The sequence below is a fragment of the Mus musculus genome, chromosome X, assembly GCF_000001635.26.
Source record: "Mus musculus strain C57BL/6J chromosome X, GRCm38.p6 C57BL/6J".
NCBI lineage: Eukaryota > Metazoa > Chordata > Mammalia > Rodentia > Muridae > Mus > Mus musculus.
Window position 1 is genome coordinate 98,993,259 of NC_000086.7, and position 17,520 is coordinate 99,010,778.

The 17,520-nt window shown below is 43.8% G+C and overlaps 1 protein-coding gene across 2 annotated transcripts in view; it reads left to right on the forward strand.

Annotated features, from left to right (window-relative positions):
* The first annotated feature begins 9,674 nt into the window (after positions 1-9,674).
* Stard8 (START domain containing 8) overlaps positions 9,675-17,520 on the forward strand; it is a 71,796-nt gene continuing 63,950 nt past the window's right edge. The window contains exon 1 of one of the 2 annotated variants that reach the window (XM_006527998.2): positions 9,675-10,253. In XM_006527998.2, coding sequence (XP_006528061.1) covers positions 10,209-10,253 — 45 coding nt within the window. In that variant the 5' untranslated portion in view covers positions 9,675-10,208. The remainder of the gene's footprint in view (positions 10,254-17,520) is intronic. The other variant, XM_006528002.2, reaches the window with a different exon arrangement.

Here is a 17,520-nt window from a genome sequence, read left to right on the forward strand (position 1 = left end):
TATTTTACTTCCCTAAACTCTGTGAATCCTTGGTATTTAGGGCAATAGTGGTACAGAAACCTAAAAGTGCCTTATCCTAAGTCTTATGGACTGTGTGTGAAGGACAGACACAGCTCTGTGGGGCTTGCTTTCATGAAGCTCAAGTCTCTAAGAAGTCTTATTTCTACCTTAGAAAGGATCTGCGTCATCTATGCGAGCTGATTTGTGTCAATCACTGGGAGGCAGGCATCCTGGGCTGGACTTGATTCTATGGGATGCCTAACATCTATCCCTGTAGGACACTCAGACATGCTGCCTCCTCTACCCAATCCCAGCTGAGCCTCTGCTGAGATAGTTGTGTTCCTGAGGAGCTCTCATGGTTAGGGATGGAGCTGGAGGACTCCTGAGGAGTTACAATGGGTTGGTTTAAGGTAGGGGCTCCTGACCCTGGCAAAGAAATGCAGAAAAACTTGATCTTTGTGGGTCTTCTATCTCCTGCTCTGCCTCTATCTTTCAATATATTGAGCTCTTTTACAGCTGAGAATAAAAGCCGCTGGGGCTTGGAAGTGCTGGTCAGCAGCCAACTGTGGCAGAGGGCAGGAACCCTGGAGTATGAAAAAATCTCGTCCCAAGGAAAGGGACATTTTGCAGGAAGGAAATGATTGTCTGCTTCCTAGCTGCTTGAGCTCATCATGCTGGGGACATTAAATATGGTGGCCTCTGGAATCTGGGAAAGAAATAAAAAGGAGTTCCAAAGTCATTGGTGAAAACGTTTGAGGCTTGCTAATGAGTGAACTCAGGGGTCAGAGGGGATTTACCAACTTTATTGCATAAAGGTGTAGTCTGCCTCTTATGCAGTCAAGTCTCAAGTTGGTCACAAAGGACATTTGAACTAGAAGAACTCTTAGGGTCAACTGGCTGTCTGGTTTGTAAACTCATGTATTTATCAGAATCACCAGAGTTAAGCTCTACTCCTTAAGGTTCTCATTAAATATATATGGGGAGTGACTTAGGCACCCATATTAGGAAACTGTTCTGCTCCAAGAGCATACTTAACAAAACCAACTTAAGTAAGGGGCACATGTATCATGGCTTACAGGTCTAGGAGATAAACTTCATCATGGCAGGGAAGGTGCGATGGTAGGAAAGATGACCAGATGGCATCCAGTTAGTGAGCAAAGGGGATGAATAATGTGTACACCATGCTTGCTTTCTTAATTTTATTCAATTTATGACCACATCCCATGGAATGGTGCTGGCCACATTTACAGTGGGGTTCCCCCCCTCAACCTAATTCAGAAATGCCCTCACAGACATGTCCAGAGGCATATCTATTCTGTAGCTCTGGATTCTGTCAAGCTGACAATATTAACTATCACAGCTTGACACCCAAGCATATCATTATTTATAATTCATAACTTTTCACCCCCGTTCCACACATAGGCCCTTTTCCATCTCATAATAAAAAAAATATAATCAGTCTGACTTCAGGAGTCCCTATAGTCTTTAACAGTTCTTAAATGTCCATACTATTAAAAGTCTAAGTCTCACCTGAGACTCAAGACCATTTCTTAACTGTGAGAAACTCTAAAATACAAAATAAGCTACATAGTTCCAATATACAATGGCACAGAATAAACATCCCCAGTTCAAAAGAGAGGAAAGGGGGGCAGCAAGGAAAATTTGGACCAAAGCAAGACCAAAATCTAGCAGGGTAACACCAAATCCTGCATTTCTAGGTCCAGAGTCAGAACTTGTGATGAAATCATCTGGGTTTCAAAGGGTTTGAGTAGCCCCACCCTTCCATCTCTCCTGCCTTAATTGTTGCAATCTCTGTGTGCTGAGCCTAGAGAAACACTTTCCTTGTTTATTTTTTGTTTTCAGGAAAGGTTTCACTATGTAGCTCTGGTTGTCCTAGAACTCACTATGAGGACTAAGCTGCCCTCAAACTCACACAGATCCACCTGCCTCTGCATCCTGAGTGCTGGGATTTGCTGATACCATTGCATACACTAGCAAGATTTCGCTGAAAGGACCCAGTTATAGCTCTCTCTTGTGAGACTATGCCGGGGCCTAGCAAACACAGAAGTGGATGATCACAGTCAGCTATTGGATGGGTCACACGGCCCCTAATGGAGGAGCTAGAGAAATTACCCAAGGAGCTAAAGGGAACTGCAACCCTATAGGTGGAACAACAATATGAACTAACCAGTACCCGGGAGCTCTTGTCTTTAGCTGCATATGTATCAAAAGATGGCCTAGTCGGCCATCACTGCAAAGAGAGGCCCATTGGACTTGCAAACTTTATATGCCCCAGTACAGGGGAACACCAGGGCCAAAAAGGGGGAGTGGGTGGGTAGGGGATTGGGGGGGTGGGTATGGGGGACCTTTGGGATAGCATTGAAAATGTAAATGAGGAAAATACCTAATTAAAAAAAAAGTATGTGCCACTATGCTCAGCTTTAAAAAAAAAAAAAGCAGGAATTCTCAATTTAGACTCTCATTTCAAGTGAATTTGAATTTCCACAAGACAAAGGGCACCTTTCCTATTGTCTCAGTGCCCAGTCCAAGTTTCTCTCTTCTCTTCTCTTCTCTTCTCTTCTCTTCTCTTCTCTTCTCTTCTCTTCTCTTCTCTTCTCTTCTCTTCTCTTCTCTTCTCTTCTCTTCTCTTCTCTTTTCTTCCTTTCTTTCTCCCCTTCTTTCTTTCTAATAGTTATTTACTATTGTGTGGGTTTGTGTATTTGTGTATTCGGGTGTACGTGTCCCAGTGTATACATAGAGATCAGATGACAACTTTGTGAAGTTGATTCTCCCCATCTACGTTTTTATAGTCTGGAGATTGAACACAGGTCTCCAGGCTTGTTTGGCACATGCCTTTATCTGTTGAGCCGCTTCTTTAAGGCATTCTTTTAATAATGCTGATCTCTTTAACAGTTACAGCTTCTTGTGGGTCAGTAAGGGCCTCAGCGGATAAAAGTGCTTGTCTTGCAAGCTTGAAGATCTGAGTTCAATCCCAGTAACTCACAGTAGAAGAAAAGAACCAATTCCCAAAAGTTGTCCTGTAACCTTCATAGACATGCTATGTCAGATATGCATGCATAACACACACACACACACACACACACACACACACACACACCCCAGATGCACAATAATAAAAAATAAAATTAAAAAAATAATTACGGCTTCTTTTGAGCCCGACTCCTTCTCTTCTGAACATCATGAGCTGGGCCTCTGCACAGTGTGAATTTTTCATCATATTCAGGTCTTCTGAATTACCTCCATAATGACCTGTTAGCCTCTGCTTACAGCATCAAGAGTTTTTGTAGCCCAGAGTCCTAAACTCTTCCACATGGCGCTCACAAGCCATTTCCAGAAGCCTAGGAGCACAGTCAAGCTAATTGTAGCAACGATCCCACTCTTCATATCCCTTTTCTCTCTAGTAGCTCTTTTTTTTTTCCATTGCTACAACACAATCCCTGGCAAAATAATTTTTAAAGGCAAAATATTTACATGTTCTGACTAGAAGCCAGGATATGAAAGTCAGGTTAAGAAAGAAAAGAACTTGTTTGGCCTTATGCTTTCCAGGAGTGTACTTCATCATGACAGAAGGGGTCTGGCAGCAGGAGGCAGCTCTCCTTGCTTTGTCTGCAGCGAGGAAGCAGAGAGTGGCGAAGGAATGCCTGTGTTCAGCAAGCTCGCTCCTTTTTTACGCAGTTTGAGACTCCAGCCCACGGAATGGTCTCTCCCACATTTAGAATGGGTTGACCTACCTCAATTAATTTAATCTATATAATCCCTTATGGATTTGCCCAGAGACTTGTCTCTTTTGTGATTCTATATTCTATCAAGTTGGCAATATTAATCATCACAACATGTATATTTTTAAAAGAAATATGCACCACATTTAGGAAGCCTGGATAGAATCTAGTGTTCTCACATTTACAGATGGGGAAAAAAACTGAAGCTCAAGGAGGCATGCATTCGAGGGCAAGCTGGTTACTACTTCACTTGACATTGGAGGCCTACTGTGATCTGTTTCTAAACTAATCTAACCTTATCACACCAGTTATGTACCCTTGGGGTTGGCATAGAAAATATAGGAAACTAGTTAAACTGAATTTCAGATACACTGAGGAAGGATATTTTGCCTTTCTAAAATTCAAATTTAATTGGCAGACCTAGAGTTTTCTTTGTTCAATACAGCTACTTTGTGCACTGTTTGCCACGGTCCATCTGAGTAAAGGTTCTCATATGCAATTCCTGAACTCCTCCTCTTAGACCTTTGAAAATACTATTTCCCCTGTCTGGAATATGTATATCACTATTTCTCCAATTCATCTTTCAACCCACCTTTTCCCATAGGTCTTTTAAATCCCTTGAACAGACCATCACCTAGGCTCTGATAACACCTTTCCCGTATCTCTACTTTTGTCTTTTTGGATTCTATTTTAGATCAAAGCTCTTTGTCTACTTGGCTTCATTCTCCTGTGCAACACGAGCTAGCCCAGTGCTAGGGTAGGGGTCATGTCTGAGCAGAGGGTCAAGTGTAAAAGCATAGGGTTTGGGTTCAGATGGCTTTTATGAGTACTCCAGCCTGTAATTTTTCTATGTGACAATGGATAAGATTTGTCACCATTTTTAATGGTAAACATATTTTTATTTCATCTATGATCCAACAATTCTCCTTTTAGGCACTTACCCATGAGTGATAAAATCATGTTCATAACAGTCTCCTATAAGAACATATGTAATACCTATTCTAGTAGTAAAAGTTGGGAAAAAAAACCTTCATATGTCTACAAGCAAGTGAATGAATTAACTGTGCTGTATTTATAACAAAAAAATATGTCACTTCTCTGAAACTCAGTTTCCTCATCTGTAAAGTGTGAATTCCAAGAATAGTTTCCATATAGATTTGCTTTTAAAACTAAATGGAATAAAGCTTTAATGGTATTTTAGGCCAGAATTAGGATACATGAAGTGCTCAAGAAATATTGAGTATTGTTACAAATTGATGTGAAATGCTGTTGTCTGGGCTTAACAGCTACTATGGATACAATGTTTGTTTGTCTGAGTCTGATTTACTGGGTTTGATATGTTAATCTCTGGTTTCATTCATATTTTTAGGAGCAAACTTTCCTGTATAGTTTTCCTCTCTCCCAATATGCATATCTGCAATTACACACTAGTGTATAAACATATATGTCCATCTATATTTCTATGCATCATATATTTACATGTATTTTTAATTACATAAATGTTTTCACAATAATTTTATTGTTAAAATGTTTTTTGTTTTTATATATAAATCATTTCTATTATTTAATTTTATCTATCTCTACTGTATTTACACCATTTTCTCCCTTCCTTCTAAAGTCCTCCCATTTCCTCTTAAATCTATGGCCTCTTTTTCTTTAATTATTGTTGATATGTATGGTATGATATATATATATATATACATATACACACAATATAAATATGGTATATATGTATATATGTATACCTACATGAGTAAATAGATAAGTACAGCAGCATGCTGCGTCCCTTTAATGTATTATTATGTATATTTTAGGTCTGACTACTCGGTACTAGATAACTAGCTAGGGGCACATCCCTGGGGAAGCCTTCTCTCAACAATCATTAATTGCTTGTAGCTCTTCATCTAGAGGCAGGGCCTTGCTAGTTTTTTTTCCAATCCATATTTGTATGCCAACTGGTGTTATCATCGCTTGTGTTTTGTTTAGGTGACTATATGGTTGGGATTTTATGAGTGCAGCTTCCCTGTAATATATAAGAGGGACACATACCGCAGCAAATGTCTAGCTCATGGTGGTTCTGTCATGGCAACAGAAAAGGAGCTAAACTATTCCCCCATTGCATTCATGTTTCTGTAAGAAAGTCCAGTATACTCATTGGTTCTCCAAGCTAAATTTGGATGGAATGGTTAAGTCTGGGCTGTTGCTGGTATACATCTTTCCAGGAATAGTTCAGGCAACACAAATCCTCATCTCCGTATCTTCAAGGTAAAGATATTACTGACCGTAAAATTCTACCAGATGGATTAACACGTGAATGCATGACTGAAAGCATAAGGGTCGGCATGTAAAATGATGTCTTCTGTTGGTAGAAGGTGCTGGATGCCAGTCTGAGTAGCTTTTCATTGAAGTGCATGTACACTGGAAAGCTGTTCTCTCAGGGGACATTTCTGCCATTGAACACCTGTCTATAATAGCATAGCTATTATATAGCTTCTCTCCAGAGAGGCAAACTGATGTTTGGAGACTATAGCACAAACGTTTCTCTCTTAGGGACATTTGTGTACTTCTATTCTTCCAGCGTTGGTCAGAAGAGAAAGTCAAACTTTTCAAAGTGTCTTCTTTCATATATACCTTGCCTAATACACAGTAGATGTCAAATAAATATTTAGGGCATGAATTACTAGTCAATAAAAGGTAGGGTGTAAATAGATGAATATGCAAATGCTTTGAATGCAATGTGGATTTTGCGTTTCCTTTAGGAAATTTAATCCCACTTATTGATTTGCATGTGTAGTGACTGGAGTGTGCTCAGTGGCACAGCACTGTCACTGGTCACAGGAATTGGTTCTCTCTCCTTCCACCATGTGGAATCTAGATGTAAGATACTAAATCCAGAAATGTAAAACAATGACACTTGGTGGCTTTCTCTTTGTTTTGTAAATATTACTTACATATTTTATAAAATATGCTCTAAGTCGGGCCTGGTGGCGCACACCTTTAATCCCAGCACTTGGGAGGCAGAGGCAGGCGGATTTCTGAGTTCGAGGCCAGCCAGGTCTACAGAGTGAGTTCTAGGACACTGAGGGCTACACAGAGAAACGCTGTCTCGTCTCACCCCCCCCCCCCACACACACAAATATATATATATGCTCTAAAATTTAGCACTTTAAAATTTTCAGTATGTTTTAAAAGTCAGTCAATATTCTTTAAGTATTTCCATCTTGACTCATAATACGATAATACTGCTAGGTGTAAGCCAAATAAATGAAATTCCATGGAGCCCTTCATTTTTAATAGTGCAAAGCAGTCTTGTTTTAGCATTTCTGTTGTATTCTATTCAGCTCATTCCCTGTTACCAGAACTCTATTTGATCAATAGCCTGCACATAGTTACCTTGGAAACAAGACCACTCTACACCTTTGGCCATACTGGGCTTTCCTTCTCTTTTACTTGGGTTTCTTGACATAAAATGTTCATTTGGTCTCTAGACAGGATAGCCCATTGTGGGCAGTGCCGGTGGATGGATGAGAAAATACAGCAGCTGGAAAGGTGAGCGTTGATGAAGCAGCCTCCCTGACTGCCTGTGCACAGCTGTCCAGCCACTACCATTCTACCTTCCTTAATTGTTAACATTCTGCAAATCCCCCACCCTAAGAAAGAACACTAACTGCCCACACTGCTGACCTACACCATGGCAGGCTTTGGTCAGGTCAGAGAAGCCCACTTGGGCTTAGAGACTCTCATGTGTGTGGAGAAAGGAAAGAGAACTGAGATCTTGTGTGTATAGAAGCTCTCACTTCACATCAGGCCCCCTTGTTCCTTCGTTCATAATGACAACACCCCCCCCCCAGGAGATGGTTAATTTCCATGCTCCCAATATAACCAGGAAACCTTAGAGTTCACAACCTATAGTAGCAGGAATCAGATTTGAACTCACATAAGGATGCTGCCAAATCAAGGTTGCCACTGTTCTTCTAGAGGCAAGGAACCAGGAGCATCTCAGACAGAAGAAGGAGGAAGGGACTAACATTTAAAGAGTGCTCAATGGAACCCAAGCACATTGTCTCACTATCTCCTAGCAGCAAGAGTGTGAAGCCACAGCTAGGCTTGGAGAAGGGATGGGGCTGTGATATACTGCTAGAAGATAGACTCACGATTTAAGTCTGCCAGGTTTCAAAGCATCTGCTTCTTCACTAATGGCTAATAAAATTTGTTGAGAAATTAAATTATGCTAGCCACCGTTCTAAATCCTACACCTCATTCAGTTTAACTCTCCCAGTGAAATAGGTGCCCTTATTAGCTCTTGTTGTACAGAAAGGAAAACTAAGGCATTAACAGGCTTAGGCCACCCAGTTAGAGAGTAACAGAACTGGGTTGGAATCTGGGCAGGCTATTTCAGAAGCTCATGGGATTTGACCACTTCAAGGCTACAGTCCTGTGGAAGGTCAGGGTTGAAACGGAAGTCTGTGGCTTTCTAAGGTCAGCGTGGAATGCTGTGCACTATTGCTCGATAAATGAATACATACCCAAAGCCACAGAGGATGTACTTCCTCCCAGTGTCTGAATCTAAAGACAGAGATAAAGTCCAGAAAGCAAGGGATTATGCAGTCATTGGAAGCAGCCACACTCTAGCCCATAGCTGTTGATGCATAGCAGTCCACAGTGAGGGTTCTGGCTGGAGGGACAGGGTACACATTGAAAGGAATGCTTTCTCTCTGCCATGGCTGGCCATGCTATGTAGCAGAGCTTCTTGATCAGCCCTGCACTCAACTGGAGATGGCTGAGGAGGAGCCGCTTGCCTTCCTTAGCTTTTGCTATCTTTCTGACCAGGCCCCACGTAAGGTTAACTCTCAGAATGAGAGCTAGGGGAGAAGTGGGAGGAAAGCTCTGTAGCCTCCTTGGGATGTACATGGGGAAACTGAGGGCACAGGGTAAGTTGTAAGCACATCTAGGAGCAGACTCTCTGAATGAATTGCAAGACAAAACCACTGATGAGGAAAGTCCTTAAAGGCAGACAAAGGTTTGCCCAAAGCAGGCTTGGGACCTTTCAGGATCTCAGAACTTGACCCTTTGCTGCACCAATTTGGCCTCTGAAAGGGAAGTGAGGCCTGGGGAAGTGAGTTATTCTGGGATTCATGATGACAGCCCCCCCCCCCCGCGCCAGAGACCCAAGCCTGGCTCTGTGCCATGGGGTCCCCGGGAGCCTCTGGACAGCAGCCATGGCACCCTGCCTTCTGAGGTCTAGGGAAGGGTGGGCGCCCTGTGGAAGGATCACTGTTTTCTAAATGGCTTCCTGCCCAGAAAGCCTCCAGAGCTGCCCACTGCTCTATTCCTGCTAATAGAACTGACTTCATAACATCCACGGGGTTCAAGTTTAGATTTCAAGACTTGAAGGGCTCTTGGCATAGTGCAGATAAAGGAAGGAAGCCATCAGCTCTTCAGAAGATGTTCATGAAAACATATACGCCCAACCTATGTGAGCTAGGGGAGAGCTGATCTGCCCAGAGGCAGGAGGATGGATGAAATGCCCTTTGCTGTTTGAGGGGTGTGGTCTGACTTTCTGCAGGCTCTCAGGGGCCACCCAGGAATTCTGAGAGACGTACTTGTCCACAACAAGGTTTTCCCAGACTTGCCTTGTACCTAACTCCATAACGGGATTCCGACTCATAACAGAATGAAACCACTAACTAACCCTGCTTCTCACAGGTTGGGAACATGGAGACCCAGAAGACTGTGGCCTCTGCAGGGTGCCAGACTGGGGCAAGATTGATGGCTTTAGAACTGAGCTGGAAAATGAACACCCTGATGCAGAGCTCAGAGTTCCAGTCTGAAGGATGTCCAAGGCCACAGGCTCTCCCACCCCACCCCCTTCCACCCACAGGCTTCACACCTTCCTTGTTTTTCCAGTGCAGGAACTGCTCCTCAGTCCCTTCCCGGCACTACCCACCGCTTCCATGTGGTCTTGGTTGTGCCTGGAGCCCCCAGGGACAGCTTATATGTTGCTTAGAAGGCCAGGAGGCAATCTGGCCAACGAACCAACTCACAGGTAGCAGGATGAGCCTGTGAGCCAAGTAGACAGTCTGGACAACGAGGCTGGGGAAACTAATATTCAGGGAATTTCAATCAGTGTCGCTGTTTGTCCCAGCCAACTGGCTAACGGTGCGGAGTTTGAATCAGTGACCCGCCTCCTGGTCCCTCCTCCTTAGCCAGCCTCTCTCCCTCCCTCCTTCCTTCTTTCCAGTCTTTTCCTCCCTTCACTCTCCAGGAGGGGCCTGCCCTTGAGCTGTTGAGCTGATCAGGCTGCTGCTGCTGCTGCTGTCCGCCTCTCCCCTCCCAGTGCCACTGATGGAGCACAGGGATAGGGCTGGCTCTCATAGAGCCCCGGGTCTCTTCTGGCTTTTCCCCTAGATAGAGGGTTCACGCCTAGCAGAGCCTTGCCGGAGTCCCTCCAGCTTCTCACGCCCCACTATGCCTCTGCTGGATGTCTTCTGGGCTTGCTTCAGGAAAGTGAAGGTAAGTGTCTGCCCAGCTGCAGCCCAGCTAAGGCCCCCCTGTTCACGGGGAAGCAGGCAGCTGAGCCCATTGCATGATGACTGGGAAGGCCTGGTCAGCTTCCGAAACTAGGCTTAACTCTTAGAGCCAGATAAGGCTAGATTCAACCCCTGCCCTTTGTCACTTGACTGAGTCTCCAAACTTTACAAGTAAGCTAGTTGTCTTTGGCTTCCCAAGTCTGCCACAGAGATAAAATACTTGACTTTTTTGAGCTCCAGTTTTCCAGCTTTAGAATGAAGATAGTTAAACTGACCTAGGAGGGTAAGGAGGCTGCTGCTACTGTTTACATAGTAAAATATCTGCAAATATAAAGAGCAAGGGTGTGAGGTTTCTAGCATGATGCCTGTCATGTGACATCCACATAAGTAATGGTGTGTATTATTATTATTATTAATTTTGAAATCCATTAACATGTAGCAAGCATCTACTGTGCACTAGGTACCGGGGAGCTACATAAGACAGAAAGGGTGTGGCTTGTGTCGTTCAAGAGAGAATGAGAGCCATGACAGATGTTCATCAAACCCTCATTCCATGCCAAGCACTATACTATATAGCCAGACAGCCAGGCACTAAATAGTTGTTGAAGGCCTGCTCTATCCTGGTCATGGGAAATGTGGGAACACAGCAGAATCTATGGGAATGTGGAATGAAATTTCTGTTCTCAAGAACCAAGACACTAACATGTATTTAGTATCTGCATGCACCAGACCCGGGTGACCCTTACCACTACCCAGTAATTTCTTTCTTTGATAGTTGTGGAAGAGACACTGTAAATGGCTAAGTGATACTTACAACATCACTCAGCTACGATCAGCACAGTTGGGAGTCTGGACGCTAATGTCTATGCTTTTCTTGATATGATATAGCTCCTCCAAGTACAGGCTCCTGGGAAGACTGGAGCAACTAGGCTGACTATAAGATAGGACAGAAGACTCGCTGGGGCTCTTAGGAAGGGAAGCCCCATTCCATTCACGGAGATGTTACATCTGGGTTGAGCATCAGGGTGGAAGGAAGAGAAGAGTTTGTCAGCCCACAAAGAGGGGCAGGAGATTCTAGACATGCCTGACAGAGGGAACTACATGAGCAAGAACTGGCAGAGGGTTCTGGGTCTGGAAGTTGGTGCATGGTTGATGGGCTGAGGGTAGGGCACATTTCACGGTGACACGTTGGAAGAGAGGGGCCCAGAGAGTAAGAAATGGGACTACCTCTCAGAGGGTTTGAAATTGATCTTGGGGCTAATGGTCTTCTTTTACTGGGGATTTTTTTAGTGAAAAGATTTGCTTATATATGGTAGAATTGAAGAAACGCAAAGACAATGTGCAGGTTTTGTAAATACAATGTAATTCAACTCATTGAACTAGTCTTTAGTTGGAAACTATTGAGTTTAGGGTTCAGATGCTATTTCTTTTATAAAAGAAGACTGAGAAAAGTTTCAATGTCTGTTTTCATCAAATTAAAAACATTTTTTTTAAATCAGTATCCTTACCTGTGAAATCTTGACGTCTAGGAGTCTGGGGAGTCGATTTCAAGAAGGTGGGCATAGAATTAAATGGGTGGGTTCAAGAGAGCACTCCAGCATCCAAAGCAGGTGAGGGTGATGTGGAAGGGGCCAAGTGGACTGAGGGCCCAGAACAGCGAGAGCTGCAATGGCCATGGTGCTGGGTATGGAGAGGGAGGAGTCAGGGGAGAGGTAGGTAGAATGAAGACAATGAAGGAAGGGAACTGAAAGTGACTTTGGTGTTTGATGCCTGAGATGTTTTCCATCTACTATCCCATCAATGGACTATGCTAGGTGCTTGACATGAATTTACATTACATCCCTTCGTACTCATTAGCCCAAGGTGCTCAGCAACCCCCCGGATTCATGACAGTCTCTTAGGAGCCACTGGACTAGAGAAATTAAAGGGAAGGTCAGAAATCTCCATCTCATGCACAAGAAGCATCTATGATTCCATGCGTGGATATGCCCATGAACACAAGACATATATGTGCATTTGTGCACATTTAGCCACACACACACACACACACACACACACACACACACACACACACACACACAGGCATATCATTCAAGTATGAATGCATACAAAAACATATGAATGTAGGTATATACACAGATAACACACATATACAAGTATGTAGGTCAGCAGTTCTCAACCTGTGGGTCACAACTCCTTTGGGGGTTGTCTAATGACCATTTGGGGGAGTCACCTGAGACCATTGGAAAACATAGATATTCACAGTATGATTCATAACAACAGCAAAGTTACAGTTAGGAAATAACAACAAAAATAATTTTATGGTTAGGGGGTCACCACAACATGAGGGACTGAATTAAAGGGTAGCAGTGTTACGGAGGTTGAGAACCACCGATATAGATACACACACAGATAAATGCATACCCTTCCAAGCACATGTATAAAGATATATATATCCAGACATATCCACAAAGTTATGTAGAGTATAAGGTCTCATGTGCACTTGTGTGTGCGTACACACACACACACACACACACACACACACACACACACACACAGAGGGGGTGAGGGTAGGAGAAATGCAGTAGTCCTGTGGTCATATATGATCTTTAAGAGATACAAAGTAATATACCATTAGATGCCGGGGCTAAAAGGCAACCTGTCAGACATATATTTAACTTGGACCTCTTGTCCTTGCCTTCGAACGCTGTCATTTTAAGACCCCAGTTAAAGGCTGAATGCTCTGGACCTGTCAGCCTTCTCAAAGGAAAGTGCTGCTCTGAGTTACCCTCCCTTTCTGAGCCAGGCCTCCCCATGAACAGTTACACAACTGTAGAAAAACAGCCTGAAGGTGGTTAATGGTTGTGCAGAGTCTGTTGTAGCTGAAAAAAAAAAAACAACTATTAGTTATATCATCTAGTTCTGCCTTCTTGGAGCCCTGGTAGGGACCTCATGAGTCAAAGAATGGAGGAGGAAACCAGACAAACTGGGCTTAAGTTCCACCATAAACCTTTGTGCATGCGGTTTAGCTATGCACCTTTGCACATGACCTTTGTGAGCCACAGCCTACAAGCCTATAGAAGTACATTGCCTGTGTTGGCAGCTCAAAGAAACTATGTGGACCCCATGAGCCTGTCCTGCTTAAAGCAGATTTCCAAGCAGCACACTGGGCGTGACTGACGCAAGGGCAGGATTTATTCTGTGTTTGGAGAGTGAGAATGGGAATCTCAGATCTTGTCTAATCCTTTGTCGCCATTATCTCTCGGCTCTCTAGTCTGACCCTGCCTTGGTCTAGGTACAGGAGCGACTAATTCAGTAATTGAGGCTGACAACCCAGGAGCAGAAGATACACAAAGGTGCAAAGAGGCCAGTCTTTAGTTTCTCTAGTTTAGGGATATCCTAAGCAAAGGCATTGGGGTGTGAAATGAGCCCAGTACACAGTTCCTAATGTGTCTTCCCTACAGTCAGATTGGCTGGGAAGGTAGCCATTGGCCACTTCTCTGTACAATCAAGCCTGCAGAAGACCCTCCCTCCATATGGTTATCCTAGTCATTTCCTCGATTCTTTGACATTGACTTTTGGCTCTCTCCCAGAACCTAGCTTGGTACTGTACCCATAAAAAGCATGGCTATGACTCCCCTTCCTGTTACAGTTGAGCATACCAGTTCCTAGAGGATACCCCTCTGACAGGTAGAGTTCCATCTCTGTTGTCACCTCTGGGTAACTTTTGAGAAGGTCACATTTCCTCATTGTCTCTCCTTTTTTTCCCTCTTAAATCTTAAATATATAACTGTGCCTACTCTCAGATATGAAAGGCTCTTAGAAGTCCATTGCATACACTAACAAGATTTTGCTGAAAGGACCCAGATATAGCTGTCTCTTGTGAGACTATGCCGGGGCCTAGCAAACACATAAGTGGATGCTCACAGTCAGCTATTGGATGGATCACAGGGCCCCCAATGGAGGAGCTAGAGAAAGTACTCAAGGAGCTAAAGGGATCTGCAACCCTATAGGTGGAACAACATTATGAACTAACTAGTACCCCGGAGCTCTTAACTCTAGCTGCATATGTATCAAAAGATGGCCTAGTCGGCCATCACTGCAAAGAGCGGCCCATTGGACTTGCAAACTTTATATGCCCCAGTACAGGGGAACGCCAGGGCCAAAAAGGGGGAGTGGGTGGGTAGGGGATTGGGGGGATGGGTATGGGGGGCCTTTGGGATAGCATTGAAAATGTAAACGAGGAAAATACCTAATAATTAAAAAAAGAAGAAGAAGAAAAAAGAAGTCACCCATTTCTCCCTTCCAAATTACTCATGAGGACACCAGGGCCTGGAGAGCAGGGAGGTGCCCAAGGTCATATGAGGAGTCAGGACACTGTATTCTCCCTACTGATTACATTGCAGAATTCAAATGCAGATTAAATATGGTAAAGTCTAACAGCAGTGCTAGGTGGAAGTATCAACAAGATTTCACCCACATGTACCTAGTGCACATGCGTGATGGCAACCCTCACCCACCAGGAAGGAGTCTGCAGTAGTTGAAGGAATCCTGGGTAGAGAAGTCTCTAGTACACCGGGAAGGCTCAGTGAAGTTAACCAGCCTGGCGTCTGTCACATGATGCAGCATGCTTTGCCCCAATCACTATATTCATGTACTGAAGCCGTGCACTGCACTCCTGCACTGAGCGTATGTGTAGAGGGCTCTCCCCAATTCACCTGTGCACTTAGTCTCAAGCACCCTCTCTCGTAAATGCTCTCTTCTAAGTACACATGGGACTTCTACATGGCTACTCTTTTTGTTTTCTCTTTATGTTTGCTAAAGACTGATTTTAAAGACTAGGTCTCACTCTGCAGCCCAGGCTGGCCTTGAATTCAGGACAATTGGCCTGCCTGAGACTTTTAAGTCCTGGGATAGGTTTGTACTCAGCAACCAGCTCCATGTGGCTCTTCAAACATTTGTTTCCGTGACAGTGAGATTTCCCATTCACCACACAGTCTTGCATTCATGCACATAGATACATGCACATGAGGTGAGCATGCATTCTTATATGTGCTTGCTCATATGACCCATGTTAGACTATACCTGGCTGGTTAATGTCTATGAGATTTCCGAGTGTACTAGAGACTTCTCTACCCATGATTCCTTCAACTACCACAGACTCCTTCCTGGTGGGTAAGCGAAGGTTGTCACCACATATAAACATATGCGCACTGTGTATGCATGAATGGAATGTGCATAGGGGCAGGTCTTCTCTGTCCCTATATCAACTCATAGCGTCTCATTCTGTGCAAATTGCCCTGGCAGGATATGAGATGTAAGGGTGACAATGCTTCAGGATTTCTCCTCCGAGCCTCCAGGAAACCCTTGCTTTTTCCATTCCTCTGCCCTTATCTATACAAACAAGATAGCTATCACATGCACTGTGTGTTGGTTGGGAGAGGGGCAAGGAGAATGTGAAGAATTCAAGTATACACAAATGTATACAAACTCCCAGAGCTAGGAAAGGATTTCAGACTTCTGGATCCTATCTCTACATTCCACAGGATAATTAACCAGTTTCTGGTAATGTGTGTATGTGTACATTAGAGCTACGTATATGCAGACCATATATGGAGATGTGGCTACCTCAATTATTGGATCCAAAAAAATTATGACATAGATACCCAGGTCATAAGAAAACTGTTTTAAAAGAGCAGTCTGTCTTACAAATAGAGGATTAAACTCCTGAGCTCTCTGTGCAGAATTCTTCAGCCAAGTCAACAATTACGTTAGCTGACTAGTGAGTGTTGGCTCTCAACTCTTGTGTGAACAATCCATACTGTGGGTTGTAAGTCAACTAGATGCCGACATAAGCCAATGATTTGTGAGTTAAGGGATCATGAGCTGAAGCACGAAAATAGGTGGTGGGGACCTTATTGGTCTAAATGGAGCTCAAGAGGAGCGTGGTTTAGTTTTCAGGTTCTCTGTGAAACTTTCTGGTAAAAATGTTTTAGCATAAAACAGGCCATAGCTGAGTGGGGGTAAAAGCATTGGACAACTGCTGTATTTAGGCCTGGGCCCTTCTTGAGCCAGCCACTTCCTTCATAGAGTTGCCAAGGAACCCATAAATAAGATCCTGGCACATGTATCTAAATCTCAAGTTTTGGTCTATTGATGAAAAGGGCTGAAAAAAAATCTCCAGGGAAACAGAAGAAGAATGAGGTAGAGACTCAGGGTTTTTTTCCTCTGTGTCTCGGGGTTTTGAGTGAATGGTGAGGGAAGGAGTTATTGATACATGAGAACGAGAGTCATTGATAAAGTTGTGTGGTGGTGAGTATGGAATCCAGGGCCTTTCACAGACTAGACAAGTATTCTGCCAATGAGCTAAACCTTCAGCCGGAGACCTTGGAACTTCCACGTGGAAGTTCTACATTGATGTTCCCGATGTAGTCAAAAACGAGCAGGGGTTTAGCGTGAGAAGACATGTCGTTAACGCTTTCACCTCTTTGAGCCCCAGCTTTGCCTTCAGCTTCATTGGTGCTGAAATGTGTGAAGTGTGGATGGCTGTGGAATGGAGTGTGTACCCGACATTAGGCCTGTTGAGGGGAGAAATGGAGGCTGCTATAGACTAAAAACTAAAGAAGGTTCCAACCATTGCTCATTAATATTTATAAAGTACACAGCACGGGGTGCACAGTATTCCACGTCTTTCCTGGCTATTAGCCCAATGTATCAAAGCAATTACCCTGTAAGACACTACTGTCATCTTCATTTACTGAAAGGCAGGAACGTTAGGAAACTTACCCAAGCTATTACGTGGTGACCTTGGACATTTCACTCCAAATAATCTACTTCCCAAGTCTACTGTGGTTATAAGTAATCTAGCCCTGTTTCTCTGCCTACAAAATTTGAAGGATAGGTTGGTTATTGAGTCCTTCCCACTCTGATACATGCACATACCACCATCACCACCATCACCACCACCACCAAATGAGATATAAAATACTGCTCCCAAAATGTCAGTGATTTCCACTCCAGTTCCCTAGGGAGAAAGAAAGGGAGCTAGGGCTCAGGGAAAAGATCCTACATTGGTTACCATTCCTTCCAGCAGGCCCTAGGGCCTGAGAACAGCTGGAGGTCCAGGAAGCTATGGAAGCCAGAGTTTGGCTTATGTTTTCAAATCAGTGGTAAAAATAACAGGGATCAGCGGCCCAGATGGCCTGTTTCCCAGGGGGGTAGGGAAGGGACGTTCTTCAACCCCGTCTCTC